This window comes from Macaca nemestrina, chromosome X (assembly GCF_043159975.1).
Source record: "Macaca nemestrina isolate mMacNem1 chromosome X, mMacNem.hap1, whole genome shotgun sequence".
NCBI classification, from domain to species: Eukaryota; Metazoa; Chordata; class Mammalia; order Primates; family Cercopithecidae; genus Macaca; species Macaca nemestrina.
In genome coordinates this window covers 44107616-44135382 of record NC_092145.1, presented here as the reverse complement: position 1 = coordinate 44135382, position 27767 = coordinate 44107616, and the positions used below count along the sequence as shown (strand labels likewise).

The following is a 27767-nucleotide window of genomic DNA, read 5'->3' as shown; positions in this document are numbered from 1 at the left end:
TTGATGGGCATTTGGGTTGGTTCCACATCTTTGCTATTGTAAATAGTGCTGCAATAAAGATACATGTGCATGTGCCTTTATAGTAAAATGATTTGTAATCCTTTGGGTATATACCCAGTAATGGAATTATTGGAACAAATGGAATTTCTGGTTCTAGATCCTTGAGGAAGCACCACACTGTCTTCCACAATGGTTGAACTAATTTGCACTCCCACCAACAGTGTAGAAGTGCTCCTATTTCTCCACATCCTCACCAGCATCTCTTGTTTCCTGACTGTTTAATGATCGCCATTCTAACTGGTGTGAGATGGTATCTCATTGTGGTTTTGATTTGCATTTCTCTTGTGACCAGTGATGATGCATTTTTCTTTTCATATGTTTGTTGGCTGCATAAATGTCTTCTTTTGAGAAGCGTCTGTTCATATCCTTTGCCTACTTTTTGATGCTGTTGTTTTTTCTTGTAAATTAGTTTAAGTTCCTTTGAGATTCTGTATATTACACCTTTGTCAGATAGATAGATTGCAAAAAATTTCTCCAACTCTGTAGGTTGCCTGTTCATGCTGATGATAGTTGCTTTTGTTGTGAAGAAGTTCTTTAGTTTAATTAGATCTCATTTATCAATTTTGGCTTTTGTTGCCATTGCTTTTGGTGTTTTAGACATGAAGTCTTTGCCCATGCCTATGTCCTGATTGGTGTTGCCTAGGATTTCTTCTAGGGTTTTCATGGTTTTAGGTTTTACATTTAAGTCTTTAATCCATCTTGCGTTGATTTTTGTATGAGGTGTAAGGAAGGGATCCAGTTTCAGCTTTCTGCATATGGTTAGTCAGTTTTCCCAGCACCATTTATTAAATAGGGTACCCATTCCCCATTGCTTCTTTTTGTCAGGTTTGTCAAAGATTAGATGGTTGTAGATGTGTGGTGTTATTTCTGAGGCCTCTGTTTTGTTCCATTGGTCTATATCTCTGTTTTGGTGCCAGTACCATGATGTTTTGGTTGCTGTAGCATTGTAGTATAGTTTGAAGTCAGGTAGCATGATGCCTCCAGCTTTGTTCCTTTTGCTTAGGATTGTCTTGGCAATGCGGGCTCTTTTTTGGTTTCGTATGAAATTTAAAGTAGTTTTTCTCTAATTATGTGAAGAAAGTTGATGGTAGCTTGATGGAATAGCATTGAATCTATAAATTACTTTGGGCAGTATGGCCATTTTCACAACGTTGATTCTTCTTATCCATGAGCATGGATTTATTTGCCATTTGTTTGTGTCCTCTCTTCTTTCATTGAGCAGTGGTTTGTAGTTCTCCTTAAAGAGGTCCTTCACATCCCTTGTAAGTTATATTCCTGGGTATTTTATTCTCTTTCTAGCAATTATGAATGGGAGTTTGCTCATTATTTGGCTCTTTGCTTGTCTGTAATTGGTGTATAGGAGTGCTTGTGATTTTTGCACACTGATTTTGTATCCTGAGACTTTGCTGAAGTTTCTACTCAGCTTCAGCAGATTTTGGGCTGAGGGGATGGGGTTTTCTAAATATACAATCATGTCATCTGCAAACAGAGACAATTTGACATCCTCTCTTCCTATTTGAATACCCTTTATTTCTTTCTCTTGCCTAATTGCCCCGGCCAGAACTTCCAATTCTATGTTGAATAGGAGTGATGAGAGAGGGCATTCTACCCTTTTTCGTCTGGGGAAAAATTCTCATCCTTGGGGGAAAAAAACGCAGTAGCGTCTTTGTGCTTAATTGTAATATCATAGTGCCATCTGGTGACCATATGGAACGACTGCATTATCTGCAAGGGATATTTCATGTCTAATAAAAATCTACAACATGTAAATCTCTAGTGTGTTCTGGGTTAATGTTATAGGGACAGACAGTGAGGGCTGGACTTGAGAACTGTTCTCCTGAGCTATCCCTTTGGAGATCCCTCCCCTGGTCAGGCACTTTTTCATGGCAGAAAGAAAAATAAGAATTTTCCCCTTTACCCACCCTAAGATGGGCAGATGGCAATTTGTATAAGCAAATGAGTGAAGTCTTCACACATCCCTTTGGCTCTAAGGAAGATGCTGGGAAAGGGTAGTTGGTATTTTGTCTTGTTGAGAGATCTGCCCTTGAAAGATTTGGCTGCTGTACCTATGGCCTCGAGTCCAATCCCAAATAGGAGTTTCAAACTCAAGTAACTCCGAATAGCACCCAGCTGCTAAATATGAAATAAAGGCCCCTCTTCATTCTTCCAACTACCCCAGCATGCAAAGAACTGTACCATCAGAGTGTAGCCAGGGCCTTTGAATCCATCACACTTTTACCTGAGCTCAGATTTCGTGAAGTACTCCAGCCCCTACCTCCAGTGGCTTTGAAACAAGTCTTAACAGATGTTCACTCTTGCCATCCATCCCATGCCATCAATTCAAGTCAAGACTGGTCGATGTATTGAATATGAACTTTATTGTGATTTGGTTTATGTAAGGCAGTGTAGTGAAGGCACTGCAGAAGTTAAACAGACTGGAAAACATGGTAAAAAATGAGCGAGCTAAAAATGAATGCTTGCTGGACTAGGCTAAGTACTACAACTATGTTTCTTTTTCATCATTGCAGAAGCGTTGAAATATTGTTGAAGGTGGGGGTTTGGGGCGGAATTAGGGAAGGCTTCATGGAGGAGGTGGCATTTATACTGGGCTTTGAAGGAAGGGCAGAACGTTGATAGGTTAAGATAGAGGGAAGAATATTTCATAGTGACTGACTCTAGAGAAAATTCTGTAGAAGTACTGAAAAATGAGAGGGCAAACAAACACCCCCAGCGAGTGAAGCATCCCAACTGAGAGAAAAGTCTGAGGAGTCTGGGCTGGGACCAAAGTCTCAAGTCCCCAGATGGAGTCTTCAGTACAAATGATATTAGGAGGCACAGGACAATGGGCTTGTTTGTAAACCTAGCAGCAGCGAGAGGTTTCACATTGCAGTCAGGGGCCCCAAACTGGCTGTACTATGTCTGGATGAATTCTCTCATCTTTTAGGTGTGTATGGTACTTACTTATCTTTCCTCTTGCCCACTGACTGCCTAAACGGTAGTTCGTGCGCGCCCATGTGCGCGTGTGTGAGTGTAGGTGTGTGTAGATGGGTGGGGGACCGAGGCTTTGTCTCCCACTGCAGCTTCTTCCACTTTTCCTTCTTGTGGCACACAGCTGGCTTCCATTGAGCTGAAGCTCAGGCCCTTCTCACTGGCTAGGACTCATTGAACTCCAGCTCTTGATTAAGCACCTAGGAAGCTTTCTCAACATGAAGGTAAAATTTACTGTGGGGGCTGACTTGGTTGAGGGCAGGACTACACTTTCCGGAGGTGGTGATGGTGGTGAGTGGTGGTGGTGGTGGTGGTGGTCGTGGTTGGTGGTGGTGGCAGTGGTGGCTGTAAGGGTTGGGGACTTAAAGCCGGCTCTGGCTGCTGGGTGAAATGCTGCTGGGAAGTCTATAGTGTTCAGTCAGGAGATAGGATGTCAGGCTAGACCAGCTTGGCCTTGATCAGCCCTCCTCCTTCCTCAACATGCCCTACAGGGGAGATATATCGAACAACTGAAAACATCACAGACATCTGTAGGGTGTTCAGCCTCTTGTTATTGTCCTGCTTGAATCTCACCCCCGGAAGCCTCAGAGATCCTTTCTTGGCAAAGGTGTATGATGTCTAGATAGGACTGTCGCCTCCCCATGTCCAGCTGCTGGAGGTATATAGGTTATGTTGCTACTGATGCTACTTGGATTGGGAAGTATGGGGAATTTATCAGAAGAGAGGAAAGTTAATTATTGTGAATCTCATTCTTTCTAAAGATTGTGAATCTTAACTAAGACCTGGCACCTGACAGAAAATAAAAGGGTGGCAAGCTTTGTCAGGATTCTCTGGGATTGGAGATTTAGAGCTCAGTGAGATCATCGCTGGAAATAACCTTGAAACTGATGTGGCCTTGCTTGACTTTTGCAGTTGGACCACCCTTCTTACGCAGGTACAGAGACTTCAGATCACGGCAGTCGCTGGGGTCAGCATCCAGAGTAACCTGCCCCAAGAACTGATCACAGAATTTTCGGCTGTTCCAGACCTGGAAAGACAAATGAAAGGAGTGAAGATGAGCAGCCCTCAGTGAGATTAAACTTTGCCCAGTGACATTCAGATCTAATGCTGAGCTTCAAAAGATTTGTTTTAAAACCAAGAGACCATTCTATCCGTTCCTGAAAGCCCATCAGCTGAGGGAAGGATATCTCAAAGAATATAGGTGAAAAGCCAGAAAACGGAATCTCCGGTTTGTTCTTGACCTGTGGGATGGTTACCTAAAGGCTGCTGGTCAGGCGTATTAAGTCAGGAAAACTGCCAGACTGCAGTGATTCATCCTGACCTAGCCATGTTGAGGGTCCTCTGAACTGGCATATGCTTCCCTCCATGGGATTTTATGATACGTGTGTTAACATGTGTACTGGTGAGCATGTGGACTTTTGCCCACAATTAAATAAATGGAAGAGAGGAGATTTAGGATGGATGGTAATAAGGAAGTCAGTGTCCATGCTTGGTGAGAAGAGTTTTTGAGTATAAAACAAACCAAAAAATATGATAATTCTTGTTCTGCATCCTAAACATACATAAGGTACTTGGGATCATCTAGTATCTGGTACAGAGTATGAGCCTTTCTGGGGACCCCTGTACACACTCTTACCTGTACTATAATAGGAATGTCAGTGGTCCTTCTGTAGAAAATGGCCTGGGTGTCAAAAATGGCATGAACTGTATTCTTCTGGACAGGAGAACGGACTTCCTCCTTTCCACATTTGATGACCAAATATGGGTTTACAGCTGGAACAAAGTGACATGTTTTTAACACAGCAATTAAAGTTCCTTTTCTAGATAGACAAGAAGGTATCTCAGTAAGCCAGTCCTGGGACTTTCAGCATAGCACCTGAGCACCGGAATGACTGAGATTCAACACTTTTATTCCCACTTCCCTTTCCTTTTCCATATTTTGTATAGGAATATGAAAATGAATCTATTGTAGGCCTTGCCTGAAGTTGACATCCCATCCTCTGCCATGATTGCCATCCATTCCCAACTTCTCTAGACTGAAAATATTGCTGGAGAAAATAATTTGTGATCATATTTTCTAACTTATGTGCTATAAATGCAACTGAATTTTGCTTTCCCAGACATTCCTGCCATTCTTACTTTCATTGGCATACTTCTTCTCCAGGTCCTCAGCACTATGAACAGTGATCTGAGTAACTACTTTCGGGTAGCCACGAGCCAAGTTCCAGCAGGACATTTTGGGCATGTCCAGAGTCAGTTCCCTAGAACATCAAAAATAAAATATTTTCATCATATGATAAACATCCTTTGATGAAGTAAGTCCACCAAAGCAGACATCATTGCTGAAAAGCATGAGACATTGTATGACTTAGCCCATTCTTCCTCAGATATGGCTTATATATATTTTGAGCATGCTTTCCTTTCTCCTTTCTTTAAGGGCCAGGAGATAAAGATCAAAGTAGGCAAGGCTGGGACAAAAAGGTGGCTTTGGTGACCCAGCACTCAGAACATAATAGAAGAGCAGGGAGGAGTGCCATCTGCTTAAGAAAAGAGGGTATCAGCCAGAAAACAGAAGACAAAATTTGATGTGGAAGAACTTAGACTATAGGCCTGTTCCTCTTTAAGGGTAGCTCAGAGCTCTAAAGTTCAGACCTTCACTGGGGAATTTCCCCCAACCTCTCTTTGAGAAATATTTTTACCACCATGATTTCAGTGAATCAAGTCTGATTTAAACAAGTTGTCCCATCGAACATCTGAAGAGGGGAGATGGGTGAAGGGGTTCAGGATTGGAGGTAAAGCAAAGAACAGGGGTTTGAGGGCTTGCGAAGGAAACTGAACCTGAGCTGGACAGGCACTTCAGAGAAGATTCTCAGGAGAAACTCGCTGGTGCGACCATGCTGGAACATGGTTGGGACAAGCACATAGTTGCCCTTCTTCAGGTACTTGCTCAGAAATACTGTGCGAGTGTCAATATAGGTGGAAGTCCCAGCACGCTCCTGGATGTAGAGGTGGTGGAGGCGGAATTTGCGGTTCATCTCCACCTGGAAATGAAATAGGGTAAAATATTCAATTCCACTCAAATCGTGGTTTTTGTATCCTCCATTTCCTTTATCCCTAGGCCTTTCATTCTTCCCCTACCCCTAAATCATCTTAATTTTTACTTTGTTTGCCTCCATTCTCTCTGCTCCAAATTTTTACCTTGAAGAGCTCAAAGCCAATGATGTAATTGTCAGGTCTTCCCATTCGGCGGTAAGTGCGCAGGTCCTTCTGCTGCAGTGACATAATAACCTTGTGCCCATCCTCAGGCACGGTGAAGATGTACTAAGGGAAAGAGGCCACCAAAGAGGTGAGTTAGAATTCCCATTTCAGATGAGCCAGCTTAAATTTCAGGGAAGAAAGCTTGTCATTGGGAAGCAGAGCCTTGAGTTATTTTCTGGGCTTTGATATTGATCAGACAACAAGGTCTTGGATAATTCATTGACTTGCTAAGTGTATACCATTAACATTTGCTTCTTTCTATGTCATTCAGCATGTGTTGAGGGACAACTTTATTCTTAGCCTTTGACGCCAAAGAGAATATGCTTTGTTCTAATAAGTTATTGGTAAATTATTGTATTATTATTATTGTTGTTGTTATTATCCCTTCATATTTAAATGCCATTTATAGAAAAAGTCTGGAATCCATAAAGACAGAAAGGGTTTTCATTTGACTCAACCTGACACTACAGCATCACCCTGGGCTAGCCTCCTATTGCCATCCAGACTTATGGCCTGTGGAAGAGCTGGATCCACTTCCTTGGAGAATTGATGTTTTGCTACTGCCACTTTAAGGAAGCTACAAGCCTGTGTCAGACTTTCCAAACATCATCTGGGGAATCACGGTGCTATTAGGAGACAAAACTAAAAGGCATCAGATTTTCCTCTCTGTCTCTGTCTCCATTCCTCTCTCCCTTTAGAAGGAAACATGAAACAGCTATTCGGGAGGCTAAGGCAGAAGGATCCCTTGATCCCAGGAATTCAAGGGTGCAGTGAACTGTGATCCTGCCACTGCACTCCAGTCTGGGCAACAAAGTGAGATCCCATCTCTAAAATGACGGAAAGAAGGAAGGAAGGAAGGAAGGAAGGAAGGAAGGAAGGAAGGAAGGAAGGGAGGGAGGGAGGAAGGAAAGAAGAAAAAACAGATTCAGAACTAAGGCCCCTAAGTTCAATCCTGTACATACATATAGAGTGAAGCCATTTTCCCAGCTTAGTATATATGCCTAATACTTGAAACATTTCCAGAGCTGTAAATGGGGGTGAGGTGGTGTGTGGCAGGGGAGATAGGAGATTTCTTTTCTTTAGGAACAATTAAAATGGAAAGGGTGGAAGAGCAGTATGAGTTAGGTGAATCAGCCCACTAGTCTCGGTATTCTCCTAAATGCCTGACCAATGAGATCCATGGAAAGACAAGACACACCCATGTCCAGTGAGGCAGCAATATAGGCAGAATTCTTGTTTTCTATGAGTTAGCTCATCAGCAAATTTTCAGATGAAACCATCCAGGTTATTATAGATTCAGGCTTTAGATGTTTGGGTTTTTTACTCTGGACTTGACCCTGCTGTGTCACCTGGAATAGCACTGTAATGGGAGATGGATGGGATGGAGTCATTGACAGGGCAATGATTCAAATCCTGGGAAAAATGACCTGGATCTAGATGATAAAATGGAGGCATAATAATGGGGTTCAAAAGAGTCATCTGCATTAGAAAGAGGAAGAATATAGTAAATGTGCACCCCAGAGAACAGCTGGGCAGTAAAGCGAAATGAGGAAGAATTGAGAGAACATCTCAAAGCAGATCTTCTCTCTCCAATGTGGGACCATCACAAGGAAGCAGGGATTGTCAAAGAGCCATACCAGGCGATATGGCCAGAAGAGAGGCAGCCAGAGGAGGTGATTCAGATTTGATAATGCTGCCAAAGTCTGTCTCTGCAAAAAGTCATAGTCTGCTGTAGTTTACAAGCACCTGAGACAATCCCTAGGGATCCTGGTTAATGAATATTACACGATAACTGCAAATGGAAGACTTGATGCTAAAGAAATACTCCAGAGATGACCAAAGCAAGATCTGAGTTCCTATTGACTGGATAACTTTGAGGCAAATAAAGTAATTGACTCAAACCTGGGGATTCTGCAGGAAGGTATCACGGTTGTTATAGCAGCCTCCTGAGCGGTTCATCAGGGGATCATCATCCACAGTCCAGCATCCCAACACCGATTCCAGCTCCTTTCGGCCAAAAATAGGGTTGTTCACATTGCGGCAGACATTCAGTTTGTGAAAGTTGCGGCAAAAGTCCTCCAAGCTCATCCTGAATGGAAGGAGCACAGGAAAAAGATAAAGATGGTATTTAATACTTAACACTGTAGTTCCATGTGGAAGCCCCAATTCCCTTAGTGCAGAAACCGCTCCTCACCAAAACTCTCCATCATCAGACATAACAAGCCCCAGGTTTTTGCGATCTCCTGCAGTCAGTTGCTGCCACTCTTCAGAACTGAAAGCAAATAGAAAGAAAGAAAGAAAAAAAAGATAAACCATTATGTTTGCCATTGACTTCTTGTAGTAAGCAGGATGCCAGAGAAACAGAATGCATGAGAATCAGTCCTGCTTTATTTCATCTGTGGCTGGGTCACAGACCCCATGCCTGACAAGAGCCCACAGATGTCACTGAGCACTGAGAGCACACTAGCAGTCTGGAGGGATGGATCTGGGAGAACTACAGGGCTTTGGAGATGTAGCTGTGAAAGTGGAATGCAACTCACATTTCACTCCAGGGGCCACTCCATTCCTGTCTTCCCAAGGGGTTTCTCAGGCGAATCATATACAGCTTCTCAGCACTGAAGACTTCCACAAGTCTCTCTCCAAGACGAATTTTGCGAATATCAGTCATGGTGTAGGTATGGCCCTTCAGCAGCCCCCAATCAGTTTCAACTTCTTGCTCCTCCTGATTGGGAGACTGAGAGCAAAGAAAGATACATAAAGGCACAGAAACTGGGAGACCCAGTCCTGATCCCCCTTCTTCATTAATTGGCTTAACCCAGTAGGATTGAAGCTAGTTCTCACACAGATGGAAATTTCATCCTGACACCCAACTTGAAACAAAAGCAGTAGAGATAAAGAATGTAATATAACAACTCAAACAAGTCAGATTCAGACTATCCACTGTAGTACATTAATATGAACTGACAAAATTTGATGGGGCAGATTCATTTATTGAACAAGCAGCCATAACCTCAAGATCTAGAAGCAGAGACAGGAGGAATAATTTAGCAGAGGCTACTGACACCAGCCTGGATGCTGCATTGGTTTCACGTCGAATGACTGGTACAAAAGGATAAAAAATTAAAACACCTCAACTTCTACACCAGGACAAAATGTGTATCTTAGCTTTCCAAGTACCATTAATAGTTTTTCATGGGTCTTTGGGTTAAGGGCGAATTTCCCTACTAAATTTTGTAGTCTCTTCTGCCAGGAATGAGTATACAGTGGTTGTTTTTCATAAGTACAAACCTCAATGGAACAGCAGATCAGACCGCCTTTGGTAAATGTTTTGTACAGTTCTCCGAATAGCTTGTACTTCTCTTCAACAAGCTCAGTGTATCTTCCTTTCTGCATGTCAACAGTTTCAGCCAATGTGCCCGTGAAGTCCACAATAATATCAGTGATGGTCAAACCATCCAGGGCCTCATAACAGCCTAGCAGCCTGAGGGCAAGTATGCAAGGTTATCTTTGTAAAATTGTTTTTCCAGGTCAAGAACATAATACTCTAAAGAATCAGAACATTCCCTGCCTAGACTTTACCAGATGGCTTTTCTCTAGGTATGAAATGAGATATTTTTTGAAATTATATTCAGAAATTTCTAGGCTTAGGCTATGTTGATCAGGGACAGTCTATGCAAAAACTTCTTTCTATGGGGAGATATTAGATAAAGAAAAAAAGAAGTGATAATGCCATGTGATCTGCAGATAGCAGCAGGAAAGGATACCTGGGAGCAGGTAAGAGTTTAAATGGAGACAAGAACCTCTGATTTCTCTCTCATCTAAGATTTCTGACAGCCAGGCCCAAGTGCAAAACAATGCCTTAGTTCTGACTGACATCTTACCCAACTTAAACTCCAGGGTTGGGCTTGGAGAGAATGAGCTCCCAAAGTCAAATGCGGCTTTCCTTTCCTCATGTACCCTGACAGCAGACTAGTCAATCCCCTCCTTACTTTGCATAAGCTTTTTCCAGCAGAGCATTCCAAAACTCATTCATGGAGGTGGAAAAAGAGAAGACCAGATCTCCATTAATGGTGGGCAACAAGTCATCAATCACCACTTCAGTCCATTCTCCAAAATGCCAGAAACGAAAGCGAAATATCCCAGCATATTTATCTGTTTTTTGAGGGTCCCACTCCTGTTCCTTATGGTTAGGAATTGTCTGGAAATGCAAGAACATTTAATCAAGTGTTATTCACCAGACCACATCCAGAAACTGAGATGAAAATTTACTCCTGGCAAATCCACATGACAACAGGAAGCAAGCCACATACACCTGGTTTGAGTCTGGATTGGAAAATCCTAGGTATAGCATTTTACCCACAACTTCTGCTTCCTCAGATCAGTTTGGCTGAGGATGATATCACCACGCCTGTCTAAATGCACACAGGAGAACACAGTGTGGCTGGGACAACCAGTCAGTGGTTAAATGCTTTCCACAAATAATCTATAAACTAGATGTTAAGAAGCGGAATACATAAACATATTCATGATTGCATGTTTAAAATGCAAGGCATTCTAAAAAGCAAAACCAATCAAAATCAAGGCCCATTGTAGTTTGTTTTTTAAATATCCATTCTAGAGATTTTATATCAATTCTATTGAATATGGATTTAATTTGCATTTTGAATAAAATCATGTTTAGGAATTTTTTTATATAACAGCTATACATTAATATTCTAAAATTATTTTTTTGAGGAAAATGTTTTAACTTTGTCCCAAGTCAAGTTAATACCTCATTGCCTTGAACTCTACCTGAATGCTAAAGGAATTTTTGTACTATTAAAAATTTATTAGAACCTTTTCAAAGTCCTACTTCTGTCTTTCTCACCTTTTCTGTTATTAATATGTATTAGTGACTCCCTGGTTTCTACTGACTTTATATCCCAGTAGGTACAGATAATGTAATATGCAGAGATACTGAGTCAATGCATGGCAAATGATAACCAAAGATTTCAATGAGCATATATGACAAAGCAAGTAGAGTAAAACGTTAATGGTAGAATCTAGGTGGGTATATGAATGTTCACCATAAAATTCTTTCAACTTTTCTGTGTTTGCAAAACTTCTTATAATGAAAACTTCTTATAATGAAATGGAGGGAAGTCACCTAGTTAATATCTCTGCTTTCAAGAAATACAACAATCTAAGAAAGTTATGAGCTGATTTTTTCCTAAAGTTATTAAAGAAGACAAGAAAGTGGAAACTGAAAGAGGTCCCACAGGAGGGATAATACCTTTGTCCAATGAGACTCCTGAACAGCCAAACAGGAAAATGCAGAAACCATTGGCTTGTGCCCCAGTCTCCCTTGGGTCAGCTGGTGGTTGCTAATGTTGCCCACAATCAGACGGGGGTCATCACAGATGTCCTATGAATACAATAATTGGTTATATGAGAGTCTGGGAAGAGTTTCGCAAGAGTCACTGTGAGCTGAACTAGGCAGGACAGCCTTCATAGAGAAGATAAGGTTAGAGTTGAAAAATGAGTAGGCTTTCCATAAGTGGGTTGAAGGGAAGGCTGAGGGGATTATAAGGAAAACCAAAAAACAGTTGATCATCTTGCCCCATGTTTGGAAGTGGCAGGAGAAATGAAAGGAGGGGGTGTGACGAGATTGGGTGCCATGCGGTGGTGAGGGCTCTTAGACATAGCTATCATTGGGGTTTGGGAGAGTTTTCACCACAGCAGTGACCTTTCAAAAAAAAATAATAACTAGGAATTAGTACGTTACATTCTGATCCTATTTTGCCAGGATGAGATTTTCTGAAGCACCTGTGTTTGGAAGGGAGGTTGTATTAAAGAGACAAAGTCTAATGAAGGTTAACATTAATTCTTCTCCTTCTCTAGGAAAATCAGTTAGGAGACCTTATAGGAAGCCCTTTTCTAACATAAAGCAAAAGCAACAGTGGTCTCCATAGCAACCAGATTTTTCTACATTTTTGGATGAATATAGATGACAGCAGCATTAATAGCAAGTGGTAATAAACCACTCACAGGAACACTTCAACCGGCCCTGTTTCCCAGTGAAGGTCCTGAGGGAATCTGGGCAGAGTGGGGGCAGTATTTGTTTGGAATGTATGCATGTATCTTCCCCCCAACATATTAACTGTGCCTTTCCCCTGGGAGTAATACAATTATAACACAAAGTGATAGGGCACAGTAGAGTCATTTTCAAAGCATAATTCATGTCTAAAGGAAGAATCCCCATAATTCTCCTGATCATAGTCAGAATAGGATTCACAGTGGTGTTAACACTGGAGTTGACTAGAATTAGGCAGTTGGACAAGAGAGGGGTAGAGTGGCATAACAGGTAGAGAGAAAGGCATGGGCAAAGGCATTGTGGCATACATGACACTGCATAGTTGAAGACATAATTGGGTGACTCAGAGTACCAGCATTTGCAGAGTTCAAAGGCAGGAAATACCAATGCATTCTTGACTAGATCGAGAAAGCTTCACGAGGAGGCCATTGGCCGGTACCTTGACATTCTGCTTACGCAGAAGAAATAAATCCTTGTCTCAAATGGAATCTAGACATATATCCTTTTAAAAAGTATTAGAGGCAGCTATATTTTTCTGGTCCTCAAATCTCTTTTTTTAATGGCCATAATTCTCCTTGATGAAGGGTCTGGTCTACAGAATGAAACATTCCATATATTCTTTAAAAACCAAAATAACTCTGGAAAGAAATAGGCAGGCATTCTGGGCAAAGACAAGTCCAAGTTGGAGATTAATTGGGCATCCCTCTGCCAAAAGGAGATGGCTAGATGGGTTGTCAGCTTTGGATTCTCAGGTCTTTTTTTTTTTAGATGCATGCCTGGTAGCTCACAACTACTTTTTGTTTTAGGAGAATTTTCTATCTTAAAAAATATTTTTTATGAGTTGCAAACTGCATTTGTTTTCACTTGTTGAACATAGAGCAGGTATGTTGGGTGAGTCAAACCCTGATGTTCTTTTTCTTCTCATTGTTTTTTGCCTTTTCTAAAATGAAACTAAGCACAGTTTTTCCTCCCCAGGTCAGGTGTTTTCATTTTATTTGGAGCAAGATGTCAAAGTATAAAATAATTTCTTTGACCTAGATAATACATATCATAGTTTCCTAACATGGAAAAACAATAAAGTGAACACTGATATATGAAAAAGTGTGCTTTTAGACTAGTAAGACAAATTATTTGCTAGTTTTATGTAGAGTTGTTAGTGGTTGGAGATACACTATGGTGTCTTGAATTTCCATAACATTTTCATTTCACAATAGGTATCTAGGCCTAGCCAACACTTTTGGCATGTCAACTTCTATTGAAGACATAAAGGGTCACATAAGTGAGCAAAAAGACATATAAACAGAATTCAAATTGAGGAATGGTGTAATTATTCTCTTGTAGACCCAAGATGGATATGATTATTATATATTATATGTGTGTGTCTATGTATATATATGTATGTACATATAATATATATATTAAAAGCTGTGTCAAATTCATGAGAGAATGTAAGTTTGGGACCTCCCCGCCCCCCACACCATGTTCCATTTCCTCTTATAAACTGGTCCATTCTCCAGGTATGCTTTACCCCTCTTCATACATGATGGCTATTTAACAATAGATTTAAAACATGACAAGTTAACAGTCATAGAATGTCAAAACTGGAATGAATTTTGGAGACTATCTAGTAAAGCTTATTTTTCACATGAGGAAGCAAGCTCAGAGAGGGGCAATAACTTGCTACTCTGATCATCTAGCTAGTCAGCAGGAGACCTAGGCCTAAAGTTTTTTTATTTTTCAGAACCACATATGGCTAGAGAATAAAACTCAAGACCTCAGTCATTCATCCCTGTGCCTTTAGGCTCAACAATAGCTACCACATAAAGGATGATATTGTGCAACTCCTCAGGGACAGAGATGCTGCCACCTCTTTCAGTCATTCATCCCAATGTTTTATGCCTCTGCTTAAAACCTACCTAAACACTCTTCACTCTCTTGGAAAACTTACTTACCTCTTAGCTTTTGGTTCCAGGATAAAGATCACTAATAGGTGTTAGTCTGCTCATTTAAATTCACTAAATATGAATCAATCTCTTACTCTATGTAAACATCGTGATATGAAACCTGGGAAACAAATCCTTTATTAAGCCATATCTTCTGTCTCTTTAAGGAAGTGAGGCATTAAAAGACTAGAAAGTAGCCAAGGATTTAGAAAGGGTAAATGGTAATAAGCCAATGCAAATCCAGCAGCCAAACAGACTATTTGGTGACAAATTTGAAAACAACAAAATGACTGGTTGTTGACTTCTTCCCTAGTTTTAGACACACGGGTATCTTCCTGTTGGGGTTAAGGATGTAAGACTTGAGAAACTTTTCTGTAACTCAAAGCTGAGATGCAGAGTGCAGATGGGACATTTCAGCTTGAGCCATGCTGGAGAGGTAGGAATGGGGTTGGAGGAGAGGTCACAGCACACATATTCACAATATTTGGGTGGCTTAGGAGCGAGGAGGGATGCTGAGCCCTTAATGGTTCCCAGCTGTGTTGGCACAGTTGAAGTGATCCTTGAACTGGGCTGTTTGTCACGGCAAAATGATTTCTTAGGAAGAAACACACAACTAGGAAGTTAGTACCAAGAGTAAAGCTGAAATGGTCCCCACATGACCCCGTCTCTGAGCCAAAACCTTCCATTAAGCAAAGCAGCTTCTCTAGGAAGTATGTTCTCTTAGCTTAGTCTTAAGGGACTTCTCATTGTCCTTACTTCATCCTCCTTCCCAGAGACCTCTGAGCGGGAGGGGGCAAACAGTTACAAGTCCTGTAGCCCTGCACAAGGCACTCTATGTGACTCCCTTTGCACCTACCACATCCAAATTCAGCATTTTTTTTTTACACAGGTGAAATTTACTGACAATAAACATGGAGGTCCAGGGTAAACCGCAGGAACCACAGTAAAATGAAAAGCTGCCCAGAAAACCAGCAGCCAGAAGAGTGGAAACACTTTTGACCAAGTGCTATGTGCAATCTAGCAGTAGTGAGGGGGTACGAGTGTGGACACCTACAAGTGAGGCCAGCCCTGTGGTAGGTACATTATGAATAAGTCCAGGGTCTGAATAGTCCCAGAAGGCTCAGGGGCTAATTTGCACACAACTGCTACTCAGGAACGGAGGGTTTTGTGAGCTAGTCCAAGTAGCTGTTATCTTACTTAGAAAATTGAACCATCCCCCAAATGGAGCATTTATAGGTGGACTTAGGCTCGAGGACCAATGTTGCACTAGCCTCTCAAGGAGTCCACTTTTCCTAATGCGGAGTTTCAATTCTGCATGAAGATTTGGTTATCAGTAAAATATTCTCTTCCTTCCTAACCCATCCAAGGAAAACTCAATATGGAGAATAGAATAGGATCTTAGGCCCAACTTCCACCTCCAAACTAGGCCACCAATCACTATGTAATCATTTTCTCACTTAACCTTCAGAATTCTGCTGGGAGACTCAAGGCATAGATCCCAAACTGCTTTTTGGGGAACAATTTGTATATCTATGCAATGGAATACTGTTCAGCAATAAGATGGAATAAACTGATATGTGCTACAACGTGGGTGACTCTTGAAAACATTATGCTAAGAAAAAGAAGCCAGTTACTTTCATGATTCCATTTTAAGTGAAATGTACAGAATAGGCAGTTCTGGATAGAAACCAAAAGTACATTAGTGGTTGGCTGCAGCAGGGAGTGGGGGTAGGGTGGAGGGATTACTTCTTTCAAATGTGCACAAGGGATCTTATTGAAGTGATGCAACTCTTCTACAACTGGGTTGTGGTAATGTTTGCACAACTTTAAATTTATTAAAAATCATTGCTTTGTACACTTAAAACAGGTGAGTTTCACAATATATAAATTGCACTTCGAGAAAGCTGTTAAAGTTTGTTAATGCATAATTTAAAATAAATAGGACAGTTGGAGAGAAAGACTATGGGCCTATTCAACTCTCTTCAATTGTGTAAACAGTGGAAAACACTTAGGACTACTCACATGGAGTGATATAGTCTCTGGGAAGAAAAGGAAATTCTTGAACAGACTAGGCCAAAACTACTATACTGAGATATTGCATTCAGCTGGTGATTGGAAATTTCTATTAGCACAGAGGGAAAAGTGTTCCTTTTTTTTACAGTTCCCTCACATGCCATCTATCACCCAAGCCTGTATATTCTGCTTTTAATGTCTCCCCTCATCTGCCTTTCCCTTCCATTTCTACTACCATAATTTTAATCCAGAGCCTCATCACCCTCCCACTCTCAACCAGACAATGTAGTAAAACGGCCCCAGGGGAATGTATTCTTGAAGGGAAGACCAGGCAACAGCAATGGTAGCAATGTTGAACTTAAAACTTGACAAGAGAGCTGACAGATCTTGTGCAGGAGTCCTTTTTTCCTCCACAGTTGACAGTGCAAATTCCCATGAGGCTTTACTCCTTTTTAGTCAGGGATTAGATGTGTCTGATTTTAAGACACTATTGTAGGTAGATATGAGTCAGTAAGGAAAAAAGCCAGAGGTGGGTAGGAGGGGAGAGTGGCTGGAGGGAGCTGGAGAAGAGATTTTCTGTGGGAATTTGGCAGGCAGATTTCAGCCTAAAAATCCAACCGGCAGTCTTATGATCACACTGTAACTCAGTATAAGTTAGATCTTATAATTTATGAAGACTATATATGTTGAGCTCCAGGAGGATAGAAAAGTCCTGGAGCACATGGTCTCAGGCAATATACCTGTGTACTCAGAAAGCTAGGACAACAGCTGAGGCCAATGGACAGCTGGATAAATTAAGAACTTTCCTCTGGAGGGCATGGGCAGATGATATGGCATTGAACAATTGCAAAACACTCAGAATTCCTGCCATCTGAAGAGGCTCTTTAAAACACAGCAAGGAAGTGGCAAGTGGGAGGAGGGGAACTCAATCCTGCCCGAGAATAGGAGGGTGGCCCAGGCTAGAAAGGGGCGGAGCTTGACTGGAGTCAGTCTGTTAAACTATCAGTGGTGTTTGCAGGCATAGAGGATTATGAAGTCAAAAGCCTTCAACACGAGAAAGGAAAAAGACAGAAAATGTGAGGTTAATCGTGTTGCTTCCATTTTGGAGACTTCAGAAAAGAACCCCAGTTAAGTGTGCAGCTACATGGCATGCCAAAGGACAAGATGTCTGTAAATTTCACTGCAAACCAGGATCTCAACCTTGCCAATGAGGCGGGGGAGGCCAACGACTCATCTGGTCTTCCTGAGCCAATTCAGAGAGGCCCAGCTCTGTCTCTCAGCTTTCCTGATGGGAGGCCAGAGAACTTTGACGTGGTTCTTGACCACAGGCTTGGCCTCCACTCTGGCTGGGAAGGAATCCACAGCTTTTCGAGGAGGCTCAGATGGTGGTCCAGAACCTTGTTTTTTTCCCCTACTCCCCACAAGAGGCCCCTTCCCCGACCATTCCAATCTATGGTAAACTCCCCTTCTTCAAAAATTCTACATGATTTACTGTCCATGCGCCTGAAAATAGCATTTCATACATCCAACATTCATTTCTTTTTTAACTCTTTGATAGCTCAATATCCATCTCCCCAACTAGAATGGGAGTGCCTCACCACAGGCCATGTCTGTGTCTTGCACCAAGGCTGGCATAGAGTAGGTGTTCAGTAAATATTTCTCTAGTGACCCTCCCTTTGGGCTTAATAAGACTAAGCAAACAACATGCTCTCAAACAGGGAGTGTGGAACAATTAATGAAAGTGTGGCATCAACACAATGAAGAAGAATGTGAGAACTGACTGGAGGGAAGCTACTTATTTTGGTAAAAACAGGAGACACAAAACAACTAACTCTATCTCCCTGATATGACAGCAGGATAGAGTGAAAACTCATGCAGGCTTTGCAGTCAAACCCGGATGAAAATCCTAGCTTGTTAGCAGTCTGACCCTGAGCAAATACTTACCTTCTCTTAAAGACACAGTTTCTTTCTATATAAAGATATATAATGGGCATGTATCTGCTGGTATTTTTTAAACTTGGAAAACAGAATTGCATAAAAGTAACTTTTAACATGCCTACTTTGCTAAGCCTTGGTAAATAAGAGTGAAATAAAATAATGTACCTCAAACACAGTATCTGGCCCATAGTAGGCATGTCGTGACTGTTGATTCTTTTTCCTACTCATCCCCACTGTTCAGCCTCTCTCTCTGATTTTCGCTCACTTTAGAAGGGGTATTGTTTGCTTTAGAGGCAAAATGCAATGGTTGTTAAGACTTTTTCCTTCCCTGCTAATCCATCTAGGATTCAATCCACAGAATTTGGAGGATGAAGGCAAAGGACAATGGGCTGAGCCAAGACAGAGGGGGAAGGATGTGTCTAAAGACAGCCAGTACAGGAAACACTGTCTGCTTGGTGCACATCTGTGGAATGGCTTCATGTTGGCTTGCAATTTTGCTGCCCACCGGATTCCCTCCCACCTCCTCCACCTCACCCCTACCTATCATCCCTTTTCTCTTCTGTGTCTTCAACCTGTTCTTCTTTACCATCTACTTCTTAGCCTATAAATATGTTCAAGTCTGTCCTATTTCAGAAAGACACCTACCCAGTACACCTCTCTTAATTTCCTGCTTCGTTTTTAGCTACTTTTGCCGTATTGACATCTTTTCCTTCATATCCAAGCATCAGAAAAGAGGCATGCCCCTCATTTATCACCATCCATTCATAAGAGTGGATCCCAGAAAATGTATCTCTATTTTCTCTATGTATTTTTGCAAAATTAAAAAAAAAAAGCCTGTCTGCATACCAAAGTATTGGTTAGTGAATTCTGCTCATTTCCTAGATTTTTCTTGCAGGCCAGCTAAGTGATCCGCTGGAATGTCAATAACTGCAGACACAGAAAGGCAGGAGGAGTGTAATTTTCCTTCAGACAGAGCGAGCTTCTCCCAGTCTCATACTTTCAATGGTTGTCATTCTTTATAGGCAAAAACTAAGAGATGTTCTTTGAGTTGCATAGAAAACAAGTCTTGATGTAACCGGTGTATCTTGACACCACATGGTAGCAACGTGCATAAACTGAAGTAGCTCTTGGCATAACTCCATTTAGGAATTTAAGTTGTGGAAATTACAACTAAAAGTGATAGTTGTAAAAGGGTTACCTGAAGGAGCAAACATTGAGATGATGCCTGAGATGGTTCCATAATAGCACACAGAAAGGAACCTCATTAAATAGGACCTGAATGTCTTCAGGATATTATGAAGGTCCAAGAACTTGCATTTCACAATGCCTATATACCTCATCACCTACATTGAGAAGGAGCTTAGGTACAATATCCTTCTATCCAGTTTTACCCTTTAGATATAGCAAGGTTGCAATTTATTCTCCAGACTCCATCATCCTATTGTTTTATACATTGAGCTCCTGCTCATGTAGGGCTAGTGAAAGGATTCTGAAACGTGCTTTAGAGACACAACATACAGATGATGCACAGAGAACCACAACAGCTATTAATAGTTACTACTAATAGGTGGTGAAAGACCTACAATTCTACTTGAAGCCCACTTGTCCAGTTGTGGGATGATACAGGTGACAGTGTCCATAGAGCAGCAAAGAACCCTTCTCGCCCCCATGAAAAATTCATCTTTTCCTTTTAAAATTCATCTCATTTATGCTCACTGTATAAGGAGTTTTTCTCCTCACTGGCCTAAAATTACGTTTAAATTGTTATGATAGGTAACTCAGTAAAGAGGCAAGAGCATAGCTGCTTTTTGAGTTACCATATTTACTCAAATGAACTTCCAAAAGAAAATAAGAATGGCATATCTCTCTCTTTTTTGTACAGAAATATTCATAGCATCTTTATATGTAACAGTAAAAAATACTAGAACCAACTCCAATGCCCTTTAGTAGGTGAGTAGATGAACAAATTTTGGCATATCCATATCATAAATTACTACTCACCAGTAAAAATAAAACAACTATTGATACACAGAACACCTTGATTGGATCTTAGATTAATTTGCTTAAGGTTAAATAGCTAATCTCAAAAAGGTACAGCATATCTTTCTTTGTTGTGTTTTCTAAGTAAATCTGTCAAAATTTGACTAAAATTCAGGACTCCAAGCTAGAGCCAGGAGCGCAGATCCACGGAACTTTCATTATAAAGTTTTCTTTATGTGAGGTGATGAATACGTTAACTTGATTATGGTAATTATTTCACAATGTATACATATATCAAAACATCACATTGAACACCATAACATACAAAATGTTTATTTGTTAATTATATTTTAATAAAGCTGAAGAGAGAGGAAAGAAAGAAAGAAAGAGAGAAAGAAGAAAGAAAAAGAAAGAAAGAGAGAAAGAAAGAGAGAGAGAAAAAAAGAACGAATGAAAGAAAGAAAGAGTAAGAAAGAAAGAAAGAAAGTTAACTTCTAAATTGGTCTACACAGTAGACCTTGTAAGTGAAACAGTGGATCAAGTAGAGGTATGATGAAGGAGGTCAAGGAGAGAGAACATGTAAAATAGAGAGTTACCTGGGGACGTTTCCACACCACCTTTCCAGGAAGCAGTCGGTTATAGAAAAGAGAATCATTCTCAGGCAGAAATGTTGGATCACAGAAAAGTCTACTGTCTTTGACGCATTCCTGCTTCAGTTCCTGGTATTTCTGGTTTTTGAAGAGCTTCAGAGGAGGACCCATAGTGTTGAACTATGCCTAGAATGAGGAAAATTGTTGTTTTTGAAGGAAGAATTTCTCAGGTCTTTTAAGGGTTACCTGAGATTAGACAAACAGCCGTCATCCCAGCGACTTCTTCCCAGAGCTAGGCACTTCTAGTTTGGATTTAAAGGAAACGTCACCATTTTCAAGGAAAGAAGGTTCCACGCTCAGCAACTAATTAGTATGGGGCCTTGGGTAGGGCACCTAACCATTTTGGCTCTCAGTTTCTTTATCTGTCACATGGGGCAATATGGGTCTTAATCTTATTGGGAAAAAAATCAATAATAAAAGTGAAGATTGTGAGTTAAATGTGATTCATTATAATTTAAAGAGAAGTCTTCCATTTACACCAGCAGGAAGTAGTTCAAGGCAAAGTACAACTTGAAGATAAGGGAAAAAATCATTTTACTATAGTCAGAATAAGTTGGTTCCCTGGAGAGTCACGCACTTTGTGCGTGAGGGGAAAAGCAGCCTCTTTCCATTCCAGCAAGTCTTTTTACACAATTTCTTCCGTCTTGTCATTTAGAGAGCTTTGCATTTTTTATTATTGGCCAGGCAGACTACTGCAAGAAACGGCTCAGCAGATGGCCTCCAAAGCCAAGGAAAGATAGAAAGATTGTATGGTCTTTCTTCTTAAAAGTCTAATGTATAATCCTTTGCCAGTGATAAAAGGCAGATTCTGAAATTCAATTACTCTAATTTGGTGGGCTATAGATTGTTATCCCACGGCAATACACCCTTGCTTCCTTTTCTTTAAAAAAGGGAGGAAAAACAAAAACCTCACATGGCTAAACAGAGAATTCATATAGTGGTTCTTCAAGCAATGTCTATCAGAGTGCCCCACACTCAAGTGCTCTTAACAACTGGTTTTTAGGAAGATAATTTGAAAGGCAAATTTGATTTTCAATAGCCTTGGGGTGATAATAGGGTTTTCAGCGCTTTTTCTTGATTCACAAAGATAGATTTGTAATGATTTTAATGATCCTCTCCTGGCATTCAACAGTAAATAAGAATGAGATTGTGAAATTTACATCGTGTCAACTATTTCAAAATGTATTTTAGAAATAACTGTCTATATTCTATAATCACAGGAGGGTTGAAACAAAAATAAACCTGAGTAAGTTTCAGAATGTCTGCTAAAAAAATAAGGAGAATACGTTAGCACTTTAAGGAGTATCTGTGTGGTATGTCTGTGGGGCAGTCGCTATTTTATAAAAAGTGAAATATTGATCAGACCTCTCTACTAGTTCGTTTTATGTCCTTTCAGTATCACATTGAAATGCCTCACTGGTAAAGAAGTTTCCCCATTTGAAAACCATAACAATTTTTAATTTAAATGTTTGCAGTGTTATTACAATGTTACTTGCAATGTGTGTACAACAAACTTACCCTTTCTCTGAATCCAAGGAACAAGAAGCTGAGAATAACCACATTTTTTTTTCATAGCCTTATTTATTGGCAATTGCTTTTAAAATTGAGAGCTGTGGGGGCACTGCAAAACACTGATGTCCTTTTTTTCATCAGATTTGTCTGCTCACGTGTTTTAAATATTAAAGTGTACTTCATTGTATTTGAAAGCATGGATGGTATCAATAATAATTTTTAGTTATGCAGCATCAGAGCCAACCTGAATGTTTGCCCAGACTCCTATTTGAAGGCTGTCACAAATGGATCCCAATTTTCTTGTATGCTCAAACTTACAACCAACACTACTGCGCCTCTTGTTTTCCCTAGAAGGTTTGGTGAATTGCCAGAGCCTGGGGACTGTAAATGTGGAATAGCCTGGGGCAATTAGAATATTTAGTTTGCCAGAACCTCCTAGTCCTGGACATTCTGGATAAATGAGTATTTCCTGTTCTGCCTTCAAAGGTCTTCCTTACTACTCGGTCAAATGGCAAGGCAGGCAAGATCCTGCAAAAGGAATCCCTGTTATAAAGAGGGCCTGTGTACAGACAGAAGTAGCATAAATTGAAAGGAAAATCAGGTTTGATTTTTAAAGCCCGTGTGATCCCAGTAGACTCTCTCAGAGGCAGAATGTACAGCTTATATGGCTAGTTTACAGCTTGACAGAATACCTTTTAGGTTGGGGTGCTTGTGTTCTGGAGACACACAGTAAATAAAGAAGAGCAGGCTATAAGTCTGACCTTCCACTACAGTACAACTGTAGTCCCAAGTCCTCTCGGACTTGCGGAGTAGAAGTGACCTTCATGTGGAGGTTGCAGTGAGCCGAGATCGTGCCATTGCTCTCCAGCCTGGGAGACAGAGCGAGATTCTGTCTCAAAAAAAAAAAAAGAAAAAAAAAAAACAGTGACCCTTATTTCTGACTAGGCAACAGGACTGTGATCCATTTGGTTGTGCCTCAGTTTTCTCATCAGGAAAATGAGATTATCTGCCCTGCCCCCTCTTACACCATGGGTGTACCTAATGAGATGGTTGGTGTAAAAGTAGTTTTGAATAAGTAGAAAGTGATCCATAAATGTAAAATATACACTGAAGCCCACTCATTGCCTAGCATTGAGCTGGGCACACAAATATTGTTCAGAAAATGTTTGTTGAACGGATAAATGTCTTATGTGGAGAATTAACGTTTGCATGGCAATTTCTTGTTTGAAATGTGTATTTTACATTTTAGTTCGGGTTCTCGTCATAGCAGTCATGCTTAATGAGATTATCTGTGCCCTTCATTTTGTATCTGCAGAAATGGCAGTTTAGAGAAGCAGTAGCTAGAAACTGGCAGAATTAACTCAAACCCAGGTTCTGTGCAATGCCAGATTCGGTGTGCAGCTTTCCATCACACCACACTGCTTCTTTTGGTCACTACCTTCTTAGAGAAAGGATTTTTTAGTTCAAATGAGGAAATCCTCCAAAGCAAACATGATACCAAACTTTGAGGCATTCTGCCTAGAATTTATTGCCATGGTAGATACTGAAAAGGTTCTTTATTTTCATGGTTTGATGATCATGGGAGAATCTGAACCCTTTACATCAGAGAGTTCATCATTTAAACATCAGAAAACTTTTGGAAACCCAGACATTTGTAAGTTGAGTTTGTCATAAACAACTTATTCTGTTGGAACGGATGAGTGCAGAGAAGGGAATGCTCCCTCCTTTCTGTTCTATTGCACCCGATGGCGATGGGGATGGGAGAGCCCTTACATTAAAGATCACATATTAGGAAAGTCGGTAGACAAGAAAAAAATTAGGGCTTTGAGTATAAACCCAGGGATTTGAGTATCAACCATGGAGAGCCTCTAGCTAACAAAGGCAATTTGTGGACATTTAAGAAGGGGGACCCTGTGGCCTGAGGGCTAGTGGTACAAGTGGTTGGGTGAGGCAGAGTGTGGGGCTTAGCACTGAGGTAATGGTCTTAAGCAATATTATTTTAATTCAGACCCACCACTTTGAGAAAGAATATGAGGACAACCGTGTCTGCCAAGGCAAAGGATAGAAGCGGGCCCAGAGTGCAGAAAGTTGAGAAATGCCAGGGGAAGTTGAGGGAGACTGCCACGTAGAATACAAGGCTGCAGTTTAAAGAGGGAGGTATTTTTTTTTCTACTCGCTGGACTGGAAAGCTTGAGGAAGTTAGGCAAGTCGTGAAAGCAGAATCTCTTGCTTCTTAACCTGTGTATTAGCCTTAGAGTAAAAAGCATATTTTGCTCTAAAAATATCTGATAAAATACATCCTGTCTGCAGTTCACAAGCTGCTTTGGATTTAGGTGAGTGGGAGAGAACATGAGGGAACTTAATGGAGAGAGGGAGAGAGGGCATGGCTAAGGCATTGTTCCTGGCTAGTTTCTCCTTTTCCTCAGTTTCCTGCCTGTTCTGTACTTGGAGCCAAAATCGAGATCAAATCAATAAAAGTTTGCAGACAAATTTAATACTGAAGACCCAATTCTGCCCTGGCATGAGGTAGGCACCACTTTACCCACAATCCACATCCCTTATCCCCACACCTGGGGGTGATATGGTGAGAGAAAAGGGATTTGGATAGGAAAAAGTAATATAAATTCAACATCCACATGGTATACAGAGAACAGTGCTTTTTCACATGTACACAGGCAGTCATAGTTTACATATACGGGCACGCATTTAACCACGGGACTTATGTATGGCTGTTCAGATTCAAACTTCTAACTAGATATTCTGGGTCGAAAAAGGACCACAGAGATCCTCTGATCCAGCCCACTGCCTTATATAAGATGTACCTACTCTGCCCAGAGAGAAGAGTCTGTTCAAAGTCATTCAAAGGAAAAAAAAAAGAGGACACAATTTTCTTTAATTCCATTGTTCAATAATTCTATCGAAAAATAAAAAGCAATTCAAAATGATAAAAAACAACACAGGTGGTTACAAGGTCCAGAAACAAATCCAAAATATCACCATTTAGTATACATAACATCTCAGTCCCTCAGTTTCCCCATAGCACAATGAGAATATGTTAGCTGTCCTGTCTACTTCAGAGTGTTATTGGGAGAATGTAATGAAATTATGTATGTGAACATACTCTTTAATTGTTAAAGATAAGGTTAAAGCAGGGCAGTAGTATTAGGAAGCACTTGTTTTTAGCAAGTTAAATTTCTTTTGTCTTTAGGGGAAACTGATGAAATTTGATCATGTGCTTTAAATAAGACATGCACCAACATTTAGAAGATTAATATAAAATCGCCCCTCCACCATTCTCTACACCTCCCTATTTCACCCCTCCTTTTTTGGCTGACTTGCTCTTTTGGCCAAATAAGCCCATCCTATATGTCTACTTTTCCAGCCTTTCAAGAATCAAATTCTGATTTTATAGAACGTTATGTTGGAAAGACTCTTAGAAATCACTTAGTACAACTTCTTTCTTTTGTTGTAAGGTAAAGGGTTATGTAGTGACAGAGCCCACACTAAAACTGGCACCTCTCAACTTTTTTTTTAACCACAATTTGTTGTAAGGTGGGGAGGAGGGCAAACTGGCAGACACAATATGTCAAGCAAGACATTGCTTTTAAAAATTCATTTTATCCTCTTCTCACGAGAATGCACTTAGAAGTTTTGTTTTTGAATTGCAAGCTGTCAGAAGGTGAGATGATTTCAAATCAAGGCTAATCAAAGAAACACTGTTTGGGGGTCACAAAGGGGCATTTTCTGCTTTTAATTTAGGAACTGAAAACTCCCAAGGATATGGAAAGCCTGCTTTTTAACCTATTCCTGACCATATAAGTGTTTAGACTTTTTCCCTAGACTGCTAGGGAGTCTAAGGACAAATAAAGAACGTTATTTGAATACAAAGTATTCACACACACTCAGGCACACACATGCACATAAGCATGCTCACACACACACAAACTTCCAGAGGAATAAAAGAGTTAATTAGCAGTCCACAAAGAATTTTTTGTTTATTACTTCAGACTGTAAAGTGTTCTTACTTTCACAATAAAGATTAGCAAATGAGGCATTAGCTGAATTTCAATACACCATTAATACAAACCAGGATGCTTTATCCTGAAGCCAGAAGTAATTGTCAGGACAGCAGAATTTGTTGAGTTTTTCTATGTGCTTTTCAGCAAACTTACAGTTCCAAATCCTCAGAACCAATTGTTTCTATTGCAATGCACCGCTCCTTTTTCCCGTCCCCCACCCAAAGCCAGCTCTGACCAAGTGGTCCAGTGAAGACCCTAGAACAGTGTAGTTGGCCTGGGGGTGGAGGATGGAGCCCCATCTTCAAATCAAAGTTTAAACCAAAGCTGGAATCAGAAGGGAACAAAGCCAGGCCAGAGGCGGAAAATGGGATAGCCAAGATCAACCTGTCACCGGGGCAGGAAGACCACTGGCTGTGCAGACAGGGAGTTAAGATAGACTTGGCCACCACTTTCTCCTGTGCAACAGTGCACAGCCTGCTCACCCTCCTACCAGAGCTCACGGGCCTTTTGTATACAGTGTGGCTCCAAGATTTTGCCCGCATTTCAATAATTTGCCCACAGTTGTGGGTCAGCAGAAGCTAGAAGGAGGCCCTGAAAGGAGCCACACTTCTCCCCCTCAACACCATCCCCTGTGGTTTTTCCTCACTTACCAGGTATTTTGGGTAGCAGAAGGCAAGCACATACACATGCATGCGTGTGTGCACACACACAAAACTGACCAGATATCCCCAGAAAAGTTTCATTGCCAGACAATCACAATCATCACCCCACACACCCCTCAAAATAACCAACCAAAAATTCCATTATTTTTGAAGTTCTCAAACTGCTATTAACAGGCACATATTTGATCCAGACAAGCCATAAAATATAGCTGTAGAGTTTGGTTAACTATAAAGTTGAAGTTTCTTCATCTTTCTTAGACGCTAAGTTATCCAGGAAATAAAACTCCAGGGTAAGTTTGTGAATTCCCTCTCTACTCACCTGAGTTATCCCAGGAGCCCTGCTGCGGTTGCTGCTGCTGCCGCCGCTGCTGCTGCTGCTGCTGCCGTTGCCGCTGCTGCTGTTAGCCAGGTAACCCCACTAAAAGTCTGTTCAGTCAGTGCGGCTGAACAAAGATTCTGGCTTTCTTAACCTGAAAACTATTTGGGCTGTACCAAGCTCTGCTCACAGGGGGAGGTGCCTCGCAGCAACTTCAGGAGGCTTTGCCCCGCCCAGCAGTCAGAAACTGATCCTGAGTCATGAGGAAAATCTGGAAAGTGCCTCTACCAGATGTGCAGACGGGATGCCCACTCCAGACCCACCCACCAGCAAACTGAAAAACTCAGGAAGCCAC

General features: G+C 41.0%; 1 protein-coding gene across 1 annotated transcript; it reads right to left on the bottom strand.

Annotated features, from left to right (window-relative positions):
- Window positions 1–2415: 2415 nt before the first annotated feature.
- LOC105490476 (calpain 6) lies at window positions 2416–27767 on the bottom strand. The gene is made up of 13 exons (XM_011756155.3): window positions 27416–27767; window positions 20850–21029; window positions 11579–11710; window positions 10296–10504; window positions 9595–9787; window positions 8847–9040; window positions 8501–8578; window positions 8209–8395; window positions 6247–6369; window positions 5887–6089; window positions 5188–5309; window positions 4685–4821; window positions 2416–4075 (listed from the first exon to the last, which is right to left on the bottom strand). The coding sequence occupies exons 2-13, from the start codon at window positions 21012–21014 to the stop codon at window positions 3893–3895; spliced, it is 1926 nt and encodes a 641-aa protein (XP_011754457.1). The 5' UTR covers window positions 21015–21029; window positions 27416–27767; the 3' UTR covers window positions 2416–3892.

What these genes read in the sequence shown, in the direction of transcription:
- LOC105490476 (XM_011756155.3), bottom strand. Translation starts at nt 21,014, where the DNA reads ATGGGTCCTCCTCTGAAGCTCTTCAAAAACCAGAAATACCAGGAACTG. An exon ending in CTGGAAAAAGCTTATGCAAA is followed by an intron (nt 9,788 to 10,295) that starts GTAAGGAGGGGA and finishes ACTTGCCCTCAG; the next exon opens with GCTGCTAGGCTGTTATGAGG. An exon ending in GAAGAAGTATGCCAATGAAA is followed by an intron (nt 4,822 to 5,187) that starts GTAAGAATGGCA and finishes ACTTTGTTCCAG; the next exon opens with CTGTAAACCCATATTTGGTC.